The following is a 19,704-nucleotide window of genomic DNA, read 5'->3' as shown; positions in this document are numbered from 1 at the left end:
AGGCTGTTCTATGAATGGGGGTTTTATGAGGAAGCAGCATCTTGAGCCTGGATGGATCATCAGGGACTACTCTCAAGAAAACAAAGCTCTAGTTAGCTGAGTAGTTCAAAGATTTATGAGTAGTGCTGCAGTTTCTCACTGAACTGCTTTCATGTACTTCTAAATGCACAGACACATCAATTAAGAGAAATCACACAATCAATATATTAGTTTCTATTTAAAATGCTATTTAAATTCTATTTAATGTAGCTATGAACCCACTGTGCCAGCTGAACACACTTTCCCAGTAACAGAACCATTGCCAGGTGAGTTAAAAGTGTATTTTAAAATCCATTCTACTTGAAAACCTTTGTATCAATATAATTCAAATGAAAAAAAAAAAAACCTCTATCAAAAGCAAATTAGGTCTTTGAAAACCTGATTATTATTTTATACAGCGAAGAGTGGTAACATCTTTGAAAATATAAAGTAGATGCTGTATGTTTGGCATGGACCACTTGTCTGGGGGTTGCTGAACTTTAGTGATGAGAGGGATGACAGCACAATGTCATCTAGAAAATACAGTTTTCCCACAAATAAGAAATTTGGAGAGCAGTAAAATCTCAGAAGAGGAAAAGATAAATAACCTGAATGTGCTCCCATGAACGGTAAATCAAGTTTCACCTTCACTCTGGAGCAATTTACTGAAATCCTCCCAGGAAGGATCAGTGGAATAAAAAGATAAAACTGGCTATATAAATGTCAGGCTTTATTTGAGCTCCCACTGCAGTACATTATTCGTGTGCTTCAAATGAATAGAAAACAAAACCCAAGACAGAACAAAACAAGAAGACTGCTGAAGAAAGATCTCGAGGGTTAGGACTCCACTTTGGCAAGGGGTATATTCTCCACTTCGTGGATGCCCTCCTTGTCAATGAACCGGGCTTTGAAAGAGGGCAGGTTGAGGATGAAGCGCTTCTGAAGCTGTTCAGAAAAGACAAAAAGAGAAGAAATAAGATTCACTCAAAGCTTAAATAAAAGAGGAGAGTATACTTTAAATTTTCATCCTGGCTCTAGTGACCTGAAATATTAGGAACTAGAGTGAGGTTTTTTCACTGCTCAGGAGTGAAATAGTGGGAGTTTGTTGTAAGATGATCCACATTAGACAAGCCTTAGGAAGAGATGAAAAATAGCCAGGCCTTTTAACATTTAACATTTAAAAACATTTAAGCAGGAAAACTAGAGTTTTTCTCTATTCTCTATATCCAAACTAAATTTTGGACACAAAGCACACGTATCACAAAGATAGTTCAAACAGGACCTCTTCAGAGCACTTCTTCTTGATGTTACATTCAAATCCATCTCTTAAAAACAAAGATAAAGACTATTTTCCTACAATAAAAATCTTGGTGTCTGAAATGTCTGAAGTCTAATGTTTACACTAAAATGGGTCATGAACCTTAAAAGGTCAAGGCTTTACCTCTGGTCTCACTTCATCACAAGATGGAAAAGAATTAGTATATGCTTCTAAGAGTTCTTAGGTGTAACACAAGTGACAAGGATGCTGCAGTATGTTCAGAAGAAACATAAGAGGAAAAAGTCTGGATCAATATTATGTTAAGCATGCAAAAAGCAGAAGTAAAGCAAAGAGATTAAGCTCCAAGTTTACGTTCTGGAGGACATGAACCGTGCAAAGGCAACGCAACTGCCCGTAAATCCTTTTCCTCAGTAGCTATTCCACATCTGTCCAGTGCCTTTATTACCCTTCTGGCAAAGGCAGCAAGAAACATGACAAGAGGAAAAGGAACGTATCAGCAAATGAATGCAAACAAACATTCCTTTCTCAGGAGCATCATGGCCTGAGTTCAGCAACTCACCTCCTCTAGACATTTTTTTAAGAGCTCCATAGCTTCCTCACGTGTGATACCTGAAAGAGAAAACATCCACAGATTGATTTCATTAGAGGCCATCTCTCTCCACAGAAACTTTTATTAAATTTAAACAACTTTTCAGCTGAGCACCAAAACCTCTCCTTCCCAGCTCACAGAAAACACTTTCCAGATGTCCCGAGGACGCCCTGCACCACAGTGCTCATACCGCAACAAGCCATTGAGAATCAATTTGTTACAGGGAATGGGAAGCATGACGGAATTCTGCCTCCCATGGCCAGGGCCTGGCTCGGAGAAGCTCAGCCACCTCCCTCTCCTACAGTTTATTGCAGCTCTAAATCAGCTCCAGCTGCCCCGGCCGGCTGTGAGTCCAGGGCAGGAGGTGCAGCTGGGTTTAGCATGATGCTCCTGCTGGGTATGAGCTCAATAAAGGGCAAGGCACGTGTGGGATGCTCCCACTATTCTCACACTTCAGGATAAAATCCAGCACTCTATAGGGGTGACAAGCCATGACAATGAAGTTCATTATTTTCCTCTGTTCCACAAGTAATGGTGCAAATGGAACAATAGATTTTTAAGGGACACGACTAGAAAACGAACAGGGTCTGTGGGTCTAAAACTTCTTTCTAGGCTTTGTTCCAGACCTGCATCCACAGTTCAGGCAAGTTAAATGAAAATGATCAGTTCATAGCTACATTTCTTGAAGGAGGTAGATGAAAGGATTTCTAATCTCAGAGCAGAGATAATAACTTAAACTCAGCTTTGCACACAGGAGGCAAATAGTTTGTAGCTAAAGCCAAAGATGTCAGATTAACAATACTCCATGCTTTGCACACTTCCTTATCTACACAGGGGGGATGGGGCCATGTTTATTCCTTGGCAGTGGATTATGATTCTAAAACTAAAAGTTTAGACAGGTACAAACATGTACAAGAGTTATGATGAGCAGCTGCCAAGTGCACAGAACTGTGAATGAGTCTAAAATCTCTCTGTTGCCCAGAGAAGCTGTGGCTGCTCCTGGCTCCCTGGAAGTATCCATGGCCAGGGTGGCCATGGCTTGGAGCAGCCTGGGATAGTGCAAGGTGTCCCTGCCCATGGCAGGGGGTGAAATGAGATGAGCTTTAAGGTGGCTTCCAAACCAAACCATTCCATACTCTGTGATTCATCACCACCACTTCAGAGTGCTGGAGATGATCTTGCTAGGAATATCTTTTTGCTTGAATGTTTTTAACTTATCACACACAAAACCAATCCAAGACATGGAGCAACAGGACCTGGGACTGGCCTCTGAGTATTGATACTCTGGGAAAATGTACATGTCAGAGCCAACAGACAAGCAAGAAGATAAAGCTGTCAAACTGCTATTTGTCAAAAGCAGACTACCGGCTGCCAATGGTCCTGGAAAGTCTAATCATGTTCTAGAATAACTGAAACATCGTTTACTCCCAGTCTGTTATGCTGCAAACAGGGAAAAAAATACTAAGGAGTTGACTAGTTTTCTGTTACCATGCTAGCAAAACCAAAGGCAACCTTTGGAGCTCCATTTATCAAACAAAAAGTCAAGTTCCAATCTGTTGCACCACAGCAATGCCACCTGATTCAGCAAATGTTAGTATCACTGGTTAATAAACTCAAGGCCTAAACTGAAGCAGGAGAATTCTCCTGTCCAGTGGCTCCATTCACCTGGCTTGTAATAGCGGTCAAGGATGCTGAGGGTAAGGAATGCTCCATATCCATGTGCTGCAAAAGGGGCTTTAGCCAGAGCTGCCAGGTAATCCATGTAGTACAGGGCAGGGCCCTCGTGGTCATCGTAGCCAGCCAGGAGAAGGTTCACATGGTAAGGGGTCTGCCAAGAGAAATGATGTTTTTGTTAGAGCACTCACACCAAATCCTTGAATCCTGATTCCCCGTGCACCAGGAAACAGCAGCAGAGCTGATTACCCAATTTTTATCGTAAAATGCTACATCAATCCTGTCTGCAGCACACTGTGCGTCTCAAGCTAAAACTGATCACGTCTTCTGGTAGCATGGACTGCACAAGCAAATAAAAAACATAGAACTCTTATTCTCTTGAAAACCAGTGTGTTTGGGGTTTTTTTTACAGCTTTCACAGCACACTCAAACTTTGAAAAACTTGAATGCAGTTTTCATGCCAGATTCTTTCACCTCAACATAAAACTTGTGGATTTTTACCGCTGGCACGTGAGCACAACGTGAACATTTTGCAGTTTCTAAGAACTCTTTGTTCATTTAAGCTGCTCTTTGCTCTCTTCCCAGTCCCCCTCCCAGTGAGCATGGCCCGTCTCAGCACATATGAAAGCTCTCACACAGTGCAGTTACACACAGTGTCCTGTTCACTGGCAATTTGGTTTTTATTGCATGTACCAAGTTTAATATTTGGCAGTTTGCTCCATGTTCTGTGTTTAGAGTTCCACCATCATGAATAAATCAGACATCTCTTCTTCTCCTACATCTCCTTCCAAGATCTGTACTTTGTAAGACCATGAAACACACACTGTATTATTTTTAAATGTAGGATCAGAAAAAATTTGGGCATTGTATGTATTTTTAAAATCAGCTTTTATATATTTCCAGTATTTCCATACCTACACAGTGTTTCATATTAAATTAATAGTACTAACAGTATATCTTCAAACTGCTGGAAAGCCTGGATCAACAAAGCAACAAAATAAGAAAAAAAATTATGATGCAACTACCAGATTAAAAAAGCAAACAAAATTTCACCCTAAAGCCAAAACATTAACTGCATCATAGGAAAAGTTCATTTTGATAATTTTGATAATAATTTGATAAATTTACACACACAACAAAAAAAAATCACACACCACTATATTGTTATTTTTAGACAGTATAAAAGAATCAAGCAGGCTACAGTTATATATAAAAGATCACTTTAAATTGTGTGATTTAATCTTCAAAGCATCCAAGAATATTTGGAAGGAAGTTAACATGCAGCTGTATTGGTTTCATTAGGCTGTATTTCATCATTTATTTATTCTGAAATATCACACAACTTGAGCTATGACACAAGATCACTCAAATTATTGTGTGATTTGGAATTACCAACATTGGCATATGTGACATACTCAACCAAAAATAAATGGTGTTATACAGACTTAAACCCATATGTTAACTCATTTTCAGTTTTAAGTTCTCCTGCTAATGGTCTCTGAGACTTCTTAAAACTCAAATGTAAATATTTATCCCCCATGCCTTATTATTCTAGAAAGACAGGATTTAAACATTAGCAAATATACATGATCTATTTACTACTTCCATGATTACAAATTAAATTTGCAGTGTAACACCTCGATGCTGGGACTGGAATTCCGTGTTCATCTCAATCCTTTAGTCCATTCCAAAGGCAGCCTTCCTTCAGTTCTGTAACTCGATTCATGCCAACAACTCTCAACTCTTTAAAAGGCTGGTGTGGTTAAAGGGTCATCCAATGAGTGATGACTGACACTCCAGGACATTATTTTTAACCCTAACTTCCCTTCCTACAGAAGCACCATTTCTCATCCCAAGTAGTTTTGCACTTGGTGCTGTTTGATTTAAAATAACGACAGTAATTAGAAGATGTGTGAAATTGTTCAGAATTTACAGCTGAAGAGCACAGTTGTGCTAAACAGCCCAGCCCCAGCTCAGTGGCGACACAGCCCTGTGACATCTGGCGGAAGCCAAAGTCACAGCGAGGGGGAAAAGGTGGGAGCAAGGAAGATCCCTGCCAAGTGTGGACATGGGGAGAGGAGCTGAAAGCTGCCTTTGGAATCCAGCCAGACCCTGTCACCTACAATTAAACAGCATCACAACCAGAGACTGAACTTCATCACCTTTGGAGGACAGGGGCTTATTTTTCCTATTCCCACACACACACACAACCTTGGCAGTGACTTCAATGTACTAAACCCTGCACTGGATTCAGCAGGTGAACCAGATGAGGTGCTGGAATAGATAACAACAGAATCCTGGAATGGTTGGGTTGAAAGGGACCTTAAGGGACCACCCCATTCCACCCCCTGCCATGGGCAGGGACACCTCCCATTGTCCCAGGCTGCTCCAAGCCCCATCCAACCTGGCCCTGGACACTTCCAGGGACCCAGGGGCAGCCACAGCTTTTCTGGGTTATCTGTGCCAGGACCTTCCCACCCTCCCAGGGAACAATTCCTTCCCAATATCCCATCTAACCTTGCTCTCCTTCAGCTTAAGGCCATTCACCCTCGTCCTGTCACTACACACTATAGCACCACTCACCTCCATGAAAGCCAAAGCATCTTCCAGGTTTGCCTTAATCATTTGCCTTAACCACAGTATATAAACAGAAATCACAAAGATTCTTTTCAGATTCTGCTTTGGAGCAGAAATCTTCTGTTTTAAAAAGAGAAATGTCATGAAAAAACACATGGTGACTATCAAGTAGAAGCAAAGACAACCGTGATGTAATGGCCTTAAGATACAAGCCCAGTGTCATTACACTTGATACTTTCCACCAGGAGAGGAATTTCAAGGCACTGCCTTATGAACCATCCCAAGATATCATGAAGCTGGACTACAGGAGTCACAAGAATCCTAAAGAAATCAAACTGGATAACAGGGAGGAACTCAGATGGTGATGAACAATGCAGAACAAGCTCTATTTTGATCTTGGCCACAAGAAGAGTCTAAATGTCTGAGAAAGTCCTGCTGCAATTTAACCTTTCCTTTCATACACCTTCTGGCCTCCTATAACAGCTTCATACAGTGAGTACCAATAAAGCAACAAATTACCTTTTCCCCACCAAACTTTTTACTTCTCAACTATTTTCCCACTCCAAACAGGAGGCGCTGGCATGTTTTGCGTTTTAATTTTTATTTTCATGATCCACATGTTTACATTAGAAGCCTCTAGGAATCCCTATGCAGTTTCAACAGATTCCAATCACTAGTGTTAATCCTTCTGGTACCCCACATATTATGATGAAAATGTATCAAAATTCACAGGAAAATAAACAACTCTGATAGCAAGGCTTGTATTGTCAAATTCTAAATGCCACAAACAAACCATTAAGTGCTACGGTTAGAGAAAAAAGGTTCTGCCTGCAATGTGGAGATCAGTGTAGTGTGACAGCAGTGTCAGAGAGCGCTGTGCGCCCTGGGGCGTTGCCATCTGCACCAGAGCAGTGCTTTATCTCTGGTAAATAAACACATCTGCCTCTGCCAGTGTCCTCCCCACTCTGCTGCCCATCTGGAGCAGGTGAGCTGGAAGACAGGCATGGGCTCAGGAAGGATCAGTGCCACAGGGAGGATCAGGCCTCAAGGGATGTGGCACAGAGGAAGACAAAGGTGACATATCTGTGCCACCTCCTGATGGGCAGGTTTACCAAAAAGCCTGTTAAAGGTATTTTAAATCATGTGTGAGAAACAGCTGCCTCTGATGAAAGGGGACAGGACACTCAGGCTCATCTGTACAGGTCAGATTATAGGTCAGACGTCCCCGAGATGAGCCATCTGCACCAGGGCCAGGCCCCAACATCATCACTGCTTCACAACAGCCTTGAGAACTGCACAGGAATGCACAGAACACACACAGGCCTTCCAAATCACACCTTAACACAAGCTAAAGTAAACAGCATCACTGCAAACCAACACCTGCCAGCCATGCATTGGATAAAGCCATTTAAACCAGAGTAGTGTGGAATCACAGAATATCCTGAGCTGGAAGCGACCCACAAGGAAAAATTGCTACCTGCAGCTGTAATTCATATCAGAAAAGGGAACAATAATCTCTGGCTCCTTCTGTGGATGAGTTCTGGAAGAACTCTCACTCCACATGTGTAGTTCTCAACAATACAGATCTGAGGTTAATACTGGCCTTTAATTGCTACTGTAAAACCTGATTGCAGGCCTGAGGAGTGCACTTTTAGAATAGCAACACAATTTAACCCACACTCTACCCTGATCAATTTCATTCTCAACATCCTCTTTCTTCCTGTTTTCTTTCATATAGCACATTAACATTCGTCTCAATTAAATGCTTCCTAACCTTGGATCATTAAAGGTTTGTTTGACCCCTCACAGCAGCTTTTCATACTTTGAAAAAAATCACTCTGGGAAACATCGGCAATTGCAGTTCAGTAACTTGAAAACACAACCCCAACTTGGATGTGGTATTTACCAAACACCTCATGCTGCTGTTTAAAAAAAGCACTTGTTTTCCTAAATACATCAAACAGCTTTGCTCTATGAAATCATTTTCCAAGAAGATTAAACGGATTTGGTGCATTTGCATGAAAACCCACAATCTTATCTCAATGTTCAAGAAGTCTAATTCACTTCACGTCTGCAGTGTGTGACAAAGTGTTTATTGGGCCCAAGGCTGGAATTTTAAGTCTACGGTTGTACCACTTATTGATAAGTGATGTGATAAGCTTTTTAAATAAGCCAATCAAGTTCTATTTTACTAAGATACTATTTCAGCAACATGAACTCACAGAATCTCAGAATCACTGATGTTGGAGAAGACCTCAAAGATCATCGAGTCCAACCTGTGACCGACCCATCAACCTCTTGTAATCCAGATCAGAGCACTGAATGCCAAGTGGTTCCTTGAGCCCACTACGTCCCTGAGCAGCCAGTTCCAAATTCATCACTAAAGACAGCAGCTCCCACCTTTTTCAGACTCCATTATCTGAGAATGGAAATGTTCCCTGGAAGCCTTTGCCAAAATCTCTCAGCTATTACTCACTCGACTCCGGAGATAGTCTGCAAGGTTTCGCCGGGTGAAGTTTGCAGCTGCAGTGGGAGACAACTCATAACCTGGAGAAGAAATGTGACTATTCATTTGGTAACAGCCCAAATCATTCACATTTCACCTCCCACCTTCCCATTCCTGTTTTGAAATAACAAAATGTTCTTTAGTGACAAAATGTAGTGCGTTTTGTCTAATTCCATTTTATTCTGAAAGCTACTAGCATAAACAGAGCCCTCAGACTTTGGGTAGTTCCTATCTGTGTGGACCATAGAAATACCTGGCTTCAAAAAATTAAAGTATTAAGGACATGTAGCTTGACTTTTTTGTCCAATATATCAGAAGAACTGGTAACAGTTGGCATGCAATGGACATTAAGAGAATAGTAAGTCTGTTCATAAAATATATGTGTTAAAATAAGTCTGTTAATAAAATATTTCCTAGCTATATAGGAAAGAAGTTTGCTGGGATTTCAATAAACCATTTCATTTATACTATATAATCCAGACTCTATTTCTGCATCCTGCCTGATCATCTTTGCTGGACACTAAAAATACAGAAATCTTTTACACAAGGTTTGGGAACAGCACTTTCCACCAACATTCACCTGGAAACCACCCTCAGTTCTGCTCCCAACCCTCAAGGCCTGTCCTGCTTCACTCACCATTTCTCATTTTGTAGAGCTGAACATTCTTCTGGATGTATTCTGCAAACTGCACTGTGTCTCCAGGCTCCCCAACACACAGCAGTAAGATCTTTTCACTCATCTTAAACATTTTCTCATGGTCTAGGCAAAGAAAATAAACATTGAGTGCCACGGTCATGAGGAAGAATAAACTATTTTGCCAAGATCCTGATGCATCAGGACTTGACAGAAGCAAGAAAGAGATTTGGATAACTGCATCATGACCTGGAGGACCAGTAAAAAGCCTTTCTGAGCAAACACTGACATTTGGTGCCTCACAGCTGGTGACACAGAACACAAGAGCTGTTAAAGAGAAACAAAGCCTTTCAGAAAGGGAGGCATTCCAGAAATATACAGTATTTCCTACCTTAGAAGCAAGGTAGGAAGGAATAAAGCTTCACACAGAATATTGTGTTCAAAGTGTAAGAATTTTGCTCAGTGACTATAAAAAATTATTCAAATATTCTGCAACAGAAGCAAATAATTTAATATAAAGCCAAAATATCAATGCATTGAGCAAAAGCAATCTTAGGAAATCCAGAAACAAATTCCACATCAAATGATGCCCTTTCCCTTATATCCAGTAGTCCCAAAAACCAAAAGTTTATGTGAAAGAGGCTTTTCTAGAAACATTTATTTTGCTTGTCATTTTTTATGGAAAAACACAAACCAAACAATCAATGAGAACGAAAATTAAAGTAACAAGGAACAGTAATCCATATTTTCAGTTGTAACTGCAGTTTAAAACAGTTTTAAGTTTGTGTGTGTTTGAGGAGATCCAAGTTGTTGCAATGACAGTGCTGAAGACAATCCTGTGCTCACAGAGTCTCCTCTCACCAGAGAAGGTACTTGGCACTTGGATAACCCAGAGATATCCTGAGAAGCTGTTGGAATGAAGGGAAAATCCCTTCTCTCCACTGAGCCTCCACCTCTGAGCTTCCCTTCCAGCTCACTAAATGGTGCTGAACAATCTCTGCTGCAAGACAGGCACGAAGCGTCACAATCCTCTAAAACAACGTCAAAAGTTATCACAGCACTGCAGCTGCTGTCTGGAGCTCAGGGACAGCCACTGACACCAACCAGCCCATGCAATCCCAGACTGGTTTAGGTTGGAAGGGAGCTTAAAACCCATCCCCCACCATGGGCAGGGACATCTTCCACTATCCCAGGCTGCTCCAAGCCCTGCCCAAGCTGGCCTTGGACACCTCCAGGGATGGGGCAGCCACAGCTGCTCTGGGCACCCTGTACCAGGGCCTCCCCACTCTCACCCATCTAACCCTGCCCTCTGGCAGTGCGAAGCCATTCCCTCTCTCCTGTCGTTCCAGGCCCTTGTAAATTGTCTCTCTCCATCTTTCCTGCAGGCTCTGTTCAGGTGCTGGAAGGGGCAATTAGGTCACCTCAAAACTTCTCCAGGTTGAAATTAATTTACAAATAAATATTCTAAATATAGATCTCAAATTTATGGGTTGCACACCCCCCCGCCCCCTTCCCCCCAGCAAAAGCAACTAAATCCTATGTTCAAAGTACATTTTCCTTAAAACTTGTGAACAAACCTATTTGGAGCCAACATTAAGTTAGAAAACATTATTTAAAGTGATACAATTTCTATTTTGTTCAGCTTTCACAGCCTCTAACACTGTTCCAATTGTCTATCACAGACTTGAAGTGAAACATTTGAGGTAAAAGCAGTACTATAACATTTTTATATAGATTTCATTATATTCATTTGTATGGACCTAGCAACCGTCTACTCTACAACTTTTTTCTAAAAGAGCTACTAAAGCACAGTCTTCAGAATAGAACAAGCCTCAGCCTCGGTCATTGCAACAGCAGGAAGAGAAATTGATTTTAGAGAATTACAGAGACTTGGTGACACCCTAGATTTTTTAGCACACAAAAAAACAAAAGCCGTGTTTCAGTCTGGTTCCTGCACTCTGTGCTATGAATTTCACCAATACTTTTAGTCCCCAACATCTCTTTTCTCCAATGAATTAAGTTTTACCAGTGAGTTTGGCACAAGTCAGCACCTCCTGTCACACATCGTTATCTCTGTGCGGCTTTTTAACACTTTTACGTCGCTGTGCAGAGCGAGGTTTGGGGTCACAAACCAACGCTCACCTGAACAGGTAAATTAAGCTGACGACCCAACACACAGCGGTCATATTCGGTCAGGACTGAGGACTTTACCCGGAGCAAGCGGCGATTTAAGCCCCACTTTGGCTCCGCGCTCCAGAGGCCGCCCGGCACTTCCGACAACGACTCCACCTCCCCTAAAGAGCCGGGCAGCGCTCAAACCTAGAAACCTCCTCCCTTGTGAACAGCCTCCCCTCAGCCCGAGCAGTGGGCCCGCAGCACCCCGACCGTGCACACCGCGATCACGCCCGGGGCCCTGGACCACACTAGCGGGGCAGAGCTTAGCAGGGGGCCCCGGCATCCCACAGAGTCTCACCGTGCTTCATCTGGATGATGCTGGTGGCCGCCACGGTGTCCGCGGCCACCAGGACGTAATCGGGGCCCTGGATGCCGATCAGGTACTCCATGGCCGTGACACAGCGCGGCCGGGCCCGGCCCACTGCGCCTGCGCGCCGGCGCGCCCCGATGACGTCACCGCTCGCGAGAGCCACTGCCCGCGTGGGGCTCTGGAGCCGTGAGGGGAGCGGGGGCGGGGGAGCGGGGGCAGGGGAGCGGGGGCAGGGGAGCGGGAAAGTGAGAGGGTCGAGGTCCGTGCCTTTGGAATCACGGCGTGGTTAAAGATGGAAGGGACAGGGGAAGCCCACGAATCTGAGGGGGCGGCGTTGCATCCATTTGGAATCACGGGATGATTAAAGATGGAAAAAAGGACAGGGGGGGCTCGAATATGAGGGGGTAAAGTTCCAGCCCTTTGGAATCACGGGGTGGTTAAAGGTAAAAAGATCCCAGAGAAACAGGATAGCTGAGGTTGGAAAAGACCTCCAAGGTCACCCTCAGCCCAGCGCCGCCACCGTGCCTTCCACTAAACCATGTCCCCAAGTTTTGCATCCACGTAAAGTTTTCACAGAATCATCAAAGCTGGATTTAAGAGCATGCAGTCCTTCAACCACCACTGCCTCTGGAGCCACATCACCCAGCTCCCCTCAGACACCTCCAGAGGCCGTGACTCCACCACATCCCCAGGCAGTCTGTTCCAATGTGTGACCATGTGAACAGTGAAATTTTTTTTCAATATCTAATGTGAATCTTCTCTGTCTCAGCTTGAGGCCATTTCTTCTTGTCGTTCACTGAGCTCACTCTTCTCATAGTAGGCGAGATGACCCCACCTCACCTACCCATCTGCCAGGGAGTTATGGAGAGCCAGAAGGTCCCACCTAAGCCTCCTTTTCTCCAGGCTGAGCCCCTCCAGCTCCATCAGCCATTCCTGGTGCTCTAGACCCTTCCCCAGCTCTGTTCCCTTCTCTGGACACACTCCAGCCCCTCAATGCCTTGGAGGTCTTACCATGAAGGGCCCAGAACTGCCCCAGGATCTGATGTGCAGCCCAAGCACTGCCAGCACAGGGGGATGGTCAGTGTCCATACACCTCAAAAACACTGAAGTTGGTTCCCCGCAGCCAAAGGAACAATCCCAAGCCTGGCTCACCCATTCTGCTAATATAGGATTTTTTTCCCAGAGCTGCAGATGACCCTGTGGATTTTCCTATCAGTGTGATGGCTTCAGAGCTCTTCCATGAGCTCAGGTAGAGACCTTGGGTGGTATCTGTGGTTCATCACCTGGCTGGACATGGGTTCTAGCAGTTGCTGAGCAGTGAATGTTATTCTCTATTTCTTTCCCACCCCAGTCTCAATCTACGTAAATTTCTCAGGGCAAAAGAAGTGCCTTCTTGCACAGAAATCCTGTATGGTTTGGGCTGGAAGAAAACTTCAGGATCACCCAGTCCCATCCCCTGCCATGGGCAGAGACGCCTTCTCCATTACCAGGTTGCTCCAAGTCTCTTCCAGTCTTGGACACTTCCACCCAGAGGCTTCCAGGTATGCCTGTAATGTGGATAATTATTAACAAGAGAAAAAAAAAAAAAAGAAGAAAAAAATAAAACCAAACTGGAATTGCCTGGACATTGTCTCTCTGAGGTGACTCCAACCAGCCCTTGTTTTATGCCCCTGCCTGAGCCCCAGCAAGATTCAATGACTCTGATTAACATGTTCTCTGAATGCAGCTCTACAAATCCAGCCCCATGCTGAGGAAAAGAGCCACCAAAGCATCCAAAATCTGTGGGTTTGAGGCAGCCCCAGGAGAGAAAACTCAGGATGCTCCAGCATATGGCAAACACCCAGTCATTGGGTGTCGCTCTATTAGGAACGGCGAGGAGAGCGACACAGACTCTCTAGGGAGTCGATTAGGAGAATGTCTCATAGTTTATTATTTCAGCTTTGTTTTATAGACTGATATGTGGAAAGTACAGAAAGGAAACTCTTATTGGTTAGTAAACTACTACATTACCATCATTGGTCAGTGGTGCATACTACCCCCTGACCTTCTCCTGCAAAGAAAACAAGAGACAGATAACAACACCTGCAAGGCTGTTCCCTGTCTTTGAGGATTGTTTTGAATCCTCCCATGAATTTCTCAGGCTAGCTTCTCAGGCAAGACTGAGAAGCTATATGGCCTGCAGTTTCACAAGCTCTCTGTTACAGAGTTAGCATCCACAAATGGGAGAACCAGACATAACCTTTGTGTGGTTTAAAAAATACTAAACATGCCAAAAAGCAGCAGCAGATTGTCTCCAAGAAACAGTATAAATGTGTGCAAGCAGCAAATTCACCATTTTGACTGTTTTCCAATGGCCTGTGGCTACACTTGTTCAATTGAGTGTTGCGTGTGGAAATCAAAAGAGGGTGATTTCTTCTACTGAAGAATTTTCTGTGTGGATCCAGCCTGAGGTTTTGTATTTTCCTCCTCTAAGATCTCCACACATATTCCACACGTACAACCAGCACTTCTCACTCAGTGTTATTTTTTGAAACCTTTTCAAGAGAAGGTTAATGAAAAATCCACAACTACCATCCTGGTTGATTTTTCTGGGGCCCTGGGGTACAGTTAAGTGTGAAAGTTGTATGTTATCATATGACCAGTTGTCATGGAGTTACTTTACCTTTAAGGAAAGTTGGAGTTGCTGGGAACTGCCTGGAGTCTTTTCTCCTGACCAATTATCGGTCATTGCTGGGAATTGACAGCAGTTTAGGCCATTGAAAAGTGGGATCAACTTGTGAACCCTACCTTAAAGTGTAAAAGCAGAGCTCTCTAGGTTCTCTTTGTTTCCTGGCTCTGAAGGGTGGCAGAGCTCCAGGCCTCCCGTCCCTGCCCAGGCCATGGGGCCGGGCGGGGATGGGGCCGGGCCCAGCGGCTCCCGGCCGGGAGATGGGGGGGCCTGGGGAAGGTTTTCCTCAGGCCCGGGCCGGGCCGAGCCGATCTCTGGCTCGGCTGCAGGTTTTGCTGTAACTACATTCACTAGAAACTGCCGAGTGGAGAAGGAGAGAAGCTCTGGACCTGCAGCAAGCAGAGACAGCCACACTCTCCAGAGCAGCTATGAAGAACCTTCCATCGCAAACGGCTCCAGCTCCTGTTCTGCAGAGATCACCGAACCAGCTACAAAAGCCTGGGAAAGATTTTAACTCTTTCATTACCCAGATGAGACTTGCGGATTAATCTTTTTATCCAGAGAGAGAAAAAGAGAGTGATCAACATGGAAAGAGACTTTATAAACTACCAGTGACAGGAAAGAAAAGAAGCTTCAGAAAAGATAGAGAATTAAGAAGATGCTTTAATTAAGCTGAAATATCTTTCTGTTAAAACTATGGAGATGGACAATGAAGTCCTGAAAAGAACTCCTTTAATTCATGATACAGTTTGTAGGGAGGAATAAAGTGTTCAAAGTGTAAATTTGAGTAAAAAGTAGAGTAATTATGGTATAGTGAAGTGCTGAGAGATTTGAAACCTTGAGAGGCAATGAGAAAACTGTTTTCTAGTGAAGCTCACAGAAACAGATGAAGAAGACTTTTTGCCTTTGAATAACTTATCCTTAAAAATGCTATCTCTAGACTCATGGCCCATACACACTTCAGAGTGATGTGAAAATGGGAGGAGAGAACTCTAATAATAGCAGCTCTGGGCAGCTAACATTAGGGCAATAGAAAACTATAACAAAAATAGTTTTCTTGTGAGAAACTCCATAAAATAACAGGAAGAAACTTCTGTTTCTCTACAAAGACTGGTGAAAAGACTGTAGCAAGAATTGGGACTGTTTTAACCATCAAAGTTCCAAAGTTTTTGTCTCTGTTGTCATGTGAACAAAGGAATAGTGGGTAGATAGGGGATGAAAAGGTTTTTCTGGAAGTTTATTCTGGTGTTCTTATTATTGTAGTTTGTCAATAAACTTTCTTTTTTTTCCTTTTAAGTTTTATGCCTGTTTTGCTCTTGTTCTAATCCATATCTCACAGCAAGAAATAAGTAATTTTCTTAGTTATTGGTTTAAAACCACGACACCAGTGTGGGGCTGTGGTGTGACCCAGGATGGTGACATGGGAGGAATTTGTCATTCCAGGGATCATTTGAGCAGTGCTTGCACCAGCTTTTGTCATTTGTTTTCTCTCAATATGATATTAGTAAAGATGATGTTACAGTTACTGGAATACTTGGATGAAGTTTCCTGCAGGAGCTCCTGCTTGCCAGAGAAGAAAAGAACGCGCATGTTCTTGCTGTTTCAGGTGCAGGAAATGAAGGTGCAGAGAGGAGAAGTGATTTAGGAGATCACAGGGCAGGGTACAGAGTTGATGGGAATAGAAATGTCTTGATTCACTGAGCTTCTCTCCGGCTGCCGGAGCGTGCAGTTCAGATCACCAGCCCCAAAATGAACCCTGCAAGGCTTATGCAGGGCTTTGCTCCTAATCTCCCTGTCTGCACTTCACAGAGCTCCTGGAACTGACTTTCTATAGGCCTAAACATGGTGTCTTTTAACAGATTCCCCTCAGGGATGGGCAGGGACAAGCCTTGCCTTGTTTCTCCCATGCCCAGGCTGTGGCAATCATGGTGCCAAATCTGGCTCTGTCCTTCCCACCACAGTGCCTCAGAGTCCCTGGAGAGCAGCTCTTGCTGAAATTTTAGTGAGCAAAGCTACAGAATCTCTTTCAGATGTTTGTTTTGACAGTGTTAGACACTACCTGAATGGAGGTGTTTGTCAGTGGGATTTAAATCCTGTGCCTAGCTCTCCCAGCATGCAAAGCAGGCTTTCAGCATCTCCCTTCAGTGCTTGCTTTTAGGGGCACAGCAGCATCGCAGAGGGATTGTTCTGACCTTGGGATGCCCCATTTGCCTCCAGACATTTCCCAGGCTAACATCAGTGTGGAGGGACTGTCCTCCTTGCCCACCACCAGCAAAATTCCTTCTAAGGGTCCTCATTCTTGGCAAGAATGTCAAGGGAATGTCAGCACCTGGTGCTGTGAATCTTACAGGCATCTCTCTGCCTCCCAGAGCTGCTTTGCTCCTCACTCCCAGGCCCACTGCAGAATGTTTCCCCTCCACCTGTGATGGCGAGAACAGGGCATCCATCAGAGTGTGCAGATGAAAATGGATTGTAACCTGTTCTGCCAACAGCTGATTAACATTTGTGTCTCTGGCAGGATTAATCTTGCAGGTGAGAGCATTCCAGAGTCCAGCTGGGGCCCTGCTCCTCAGCCAGATTCTCCTTCCCTGTGCGTCTGCCATAGTCAGCATTGTTTGCTTGGGGTGGGGAAGAAGATTATCTATCCACTGTGGGCAGCTGGGATGGCTAAGGACAGGGTGTTATTTCCCATTTTTTTGCATTTCTTCCTCTCCAACAGTGCAGAGCATCTTCCCATTGTGGTAACTTTGGGTTCCCTCTCCCAGTCTGATTTGTCACTCAGACCTCAGTGAGGAGTAGAAGCAGCAGGCACTGCAGGCTCTGCTACACAAACCCAGGCTGGTGACCTCAAAGTGATGTCCAGCTTTGAGTTGTGTGTGACTCGTAACTATGCATAACAGCAGGACAATTCATGTAATGATTGTTGCTAATTATAAAATCAAACCATAAAAGTAAAAGCTGCTTCAGATCATGAGTAGGTTTTTTTTTCTCCTGTGTGGAGGCACAAATCAAGAAATCTAAATATTTAGCCAGAGATTTCTGCAGTGCTGTGGGGGATTTACTGACAGCCACATCTAGTCAAAGCTTCCCCCAGCTCCTCTAGCTCTGTATATTTGAATTCCTGCTGGTCACTGAATTATTTCTTTTCTTACTGTTTCCTGTGCTTTAAAAGTGAGGAAAGCACAATCAAATTATCGTCATGCTCATTTGGTTAATCACCCATTTAGTTACTTATTCAGTTCATTAACAAGACGCTGGCTAGTGTCAGCGTGGAGGAAATTCAGAGAGGCAGGCAGTTAGGAGACAGGATATAGGAGAAATAGGCCATTACTCCAGCCCAGTGAATGGCAATTTCTATCCCTCTTTTCTGCTACGTCACTTCAGTGCACAGTTTGTTCTGGATTTAAAAAAGCAGCCAGAAAACATGAAGAAAGCATTCTGCTGCATATCACCATTGTTTGTTAGATTCCATTTAGGTTCAATCCAAAGCTGTGCAGAAGACCAAACCACCTATTTTAGGACTCCTTTTTTTTCAGTTGAAAAAAATGTGCTGCTCCACAGGTCATAAGATGCCTGTAATTATGACCCTGAATGGATAGAAATGTTGCTTCTTGAGACAAATTCTATCTGACAGTTTTTACAGTACGTTCGTTCAGAGCAAAATGCCCTGTCCCCTGTCACCCGGATTGAAATTATTAAGGAAGACAGACATTTCACTGACAACTCTAGCCTCAGGGGGGAAAATATTCCTTCTGTTCCCCTCTGAAGGTCAGAGCTCACATAATGCAAAACACTTAGAACACGCGCACACACATGCTCACGCACATGTGGATGAAACTTTCTTTTCAGCAGAGCTCTGGATGGGTTTGATGGAAAATAGGAACCCGCTGTACAGGAAACTCAGGGAGTTTAGGCCAAAAGAGATAGGCCTTGCATTTCTTCAGCGTTAATTCTCATTGTCTTGTAAGTAATCTCTTTCTCCTCTGCATGTAAATCACATCAGGAGATGGTCATGTGTACTCACATGTTTGTACTTCCCCTCACATGATACGTGCCCAGACATGGCACATCAGACACTGGCAACTCCTCCAACAATGTGGAATCTGTGGGATAGTTACACTTCCCTGGTACCCGTTTATTGTTTCAAAACATTTTGTGCCTTCTTTTCCGTGCTGTTAAAAGCCCACTTGCAACCTGTATGTCCCATTTCTCACTTAGGATGCATTGCCAGATGTAATTTGGCCCGGCCTGTCACCCAGCAGTGTCCCCATGCTGGGGATGTGCAGGTCCTCTCTTGTCAGAACACCGACTCTGGCTGCTCCAGAGCTTTCTCATGCTGGAGGAAGGGTAAAGCCTCGCCCTTCAGTGCCTCCCCAGCCTCGGCTGGACGTGTGAACACAGCAGTGCAGCCGTAGATGAGCTGTCAGTCACTGTGTCATCCCTGTGGATCACCAACCTCACTTAATCTAGGGCTGAAAATTGGACCTGAGCCAAGGTGACTGGAGATGCGAAACCAGCCCACAGCTCATTAACCTCTTCCCATCATTGCACAAAACACTCTGTCTTCCCCAGCTTCCCAGCGATTTGGGTGGCATGACGCTCATGCTAGGTCCCTGCTGACCACACGCATGTCCTGGTGTCATTTGCACCCAATTTCCCTGGCAGGATGCAGCTCCCAAGCGGTGGCCCTGCTTTTCCAACCTGTCCTGGAAACACTTCCCAGAGTGTTAATGGGCAGCTGATTTGCAGCTGCCCTCCCAGCACCGCAGGATTGAACCCTTCACAGATGCTGGTCCGCGCATCTTACGGAAACTCCTGGATTAATGCCACCACTTGCAGGACCTGAAGCTCCTGCCCAGACCAGCTCATTCCCATGGCAAAGATGTTCTCAAGTGCATGCTGGTACCAGTGACAGAATGGGAAACAGAGCTGGGAAGCCTTTGTGCTGCATTTACTCACAGATAAAGGATGGAAATCCCAAATCCTGCTCTGTACTGCCTATTCCATGCATCCCACCCCACTGTGCTCCGACCAGGTGGGAACACAGCCCTGTTCTGCCCCAACCTCTGCCCCTGTCCTGGCTGCCCTTCCCAGAGGGACACCAGCTCCTGCATAGCATCTTCCCTCAGATCTGCAAGGATCTCCAAACTTTTCTTTCTTCTTTCTCTCACTCCCTCTTTTCCTAAGTTTAATTCTGAACAGCCGGCTGCGTTCAGCCTGACTGGTTTGTTATGGCTTATAATTTGTGTTAGGATTAATTAACTAATTACCGAC

General features: G+C 44.2%; 1 protein-coding gene and 1 long non-coding RNA gene across 2 annotated transcripts; one reads left to right on the top strand and one right to left on the bottom strand.

Annotated features, from left to right (window-relative positions):
• Positions 1–731: 731 nt before the first annotated feature.
• On the bottom strand, positions 732–11,993 carry PSMB2 (proteasome 20S subunit beta 2). The gene is made up of 6 exons (XM_023941301.2): positions 11,751–11,993; positions 9,281–9,403; positions 8,614–8,684; positions 3,552–3,714; positions 1,857–1,906; positions 732–963 (listed from the first exon to the last, which is right to left on the bottom strand). The coding sequence occupies exons 1-6, from the start codon at positions 11,839–11,841 to the stop codon at positions 856–858; spliced, it is 606 nt and encodes a 201-aa protein (XP_023797069.1). The 5' UTR covers positions 11,842–11,993; the 3' UTR covers positions 732–855.
• A 1,188-nt stretch (positions 11,994–13,181) lies between these two features.
• Positions 13,182–15,726, top strand: LOC147649268 (uncharacterized). The gene is made up of 2 exons (XR_015279380.1): positions 13,182–13,303; positions 14,785–15,726. It is a non-coding gene; the product is annotated as an uncharacterized LOC147649268 (long non-coding RNA).
• Positions 15,727–19,704: the final 3,978 nt, after the last annotated feature.

The sequence above is a fragment of the Cyanistes caeruleus genome, chromosome 26 (genome assembly GCF_971803275.1).
Source record: "Cyanistes caeruleus chromosome 26, bCyaCae1.hap1.1, whole genome shotgun sequence".
Lineage (NCBI taxonomy): Eukaryota > Metazoa > Chordata > Aves > Passeriformes > Paridae > Cyanistes > Cyanistes caeruleus.
The sequence above is the reverse complement of the archived record's forward strand: the minus strand, read 5'-3'. Positions and strand labels throughout refer to the sequence as shown.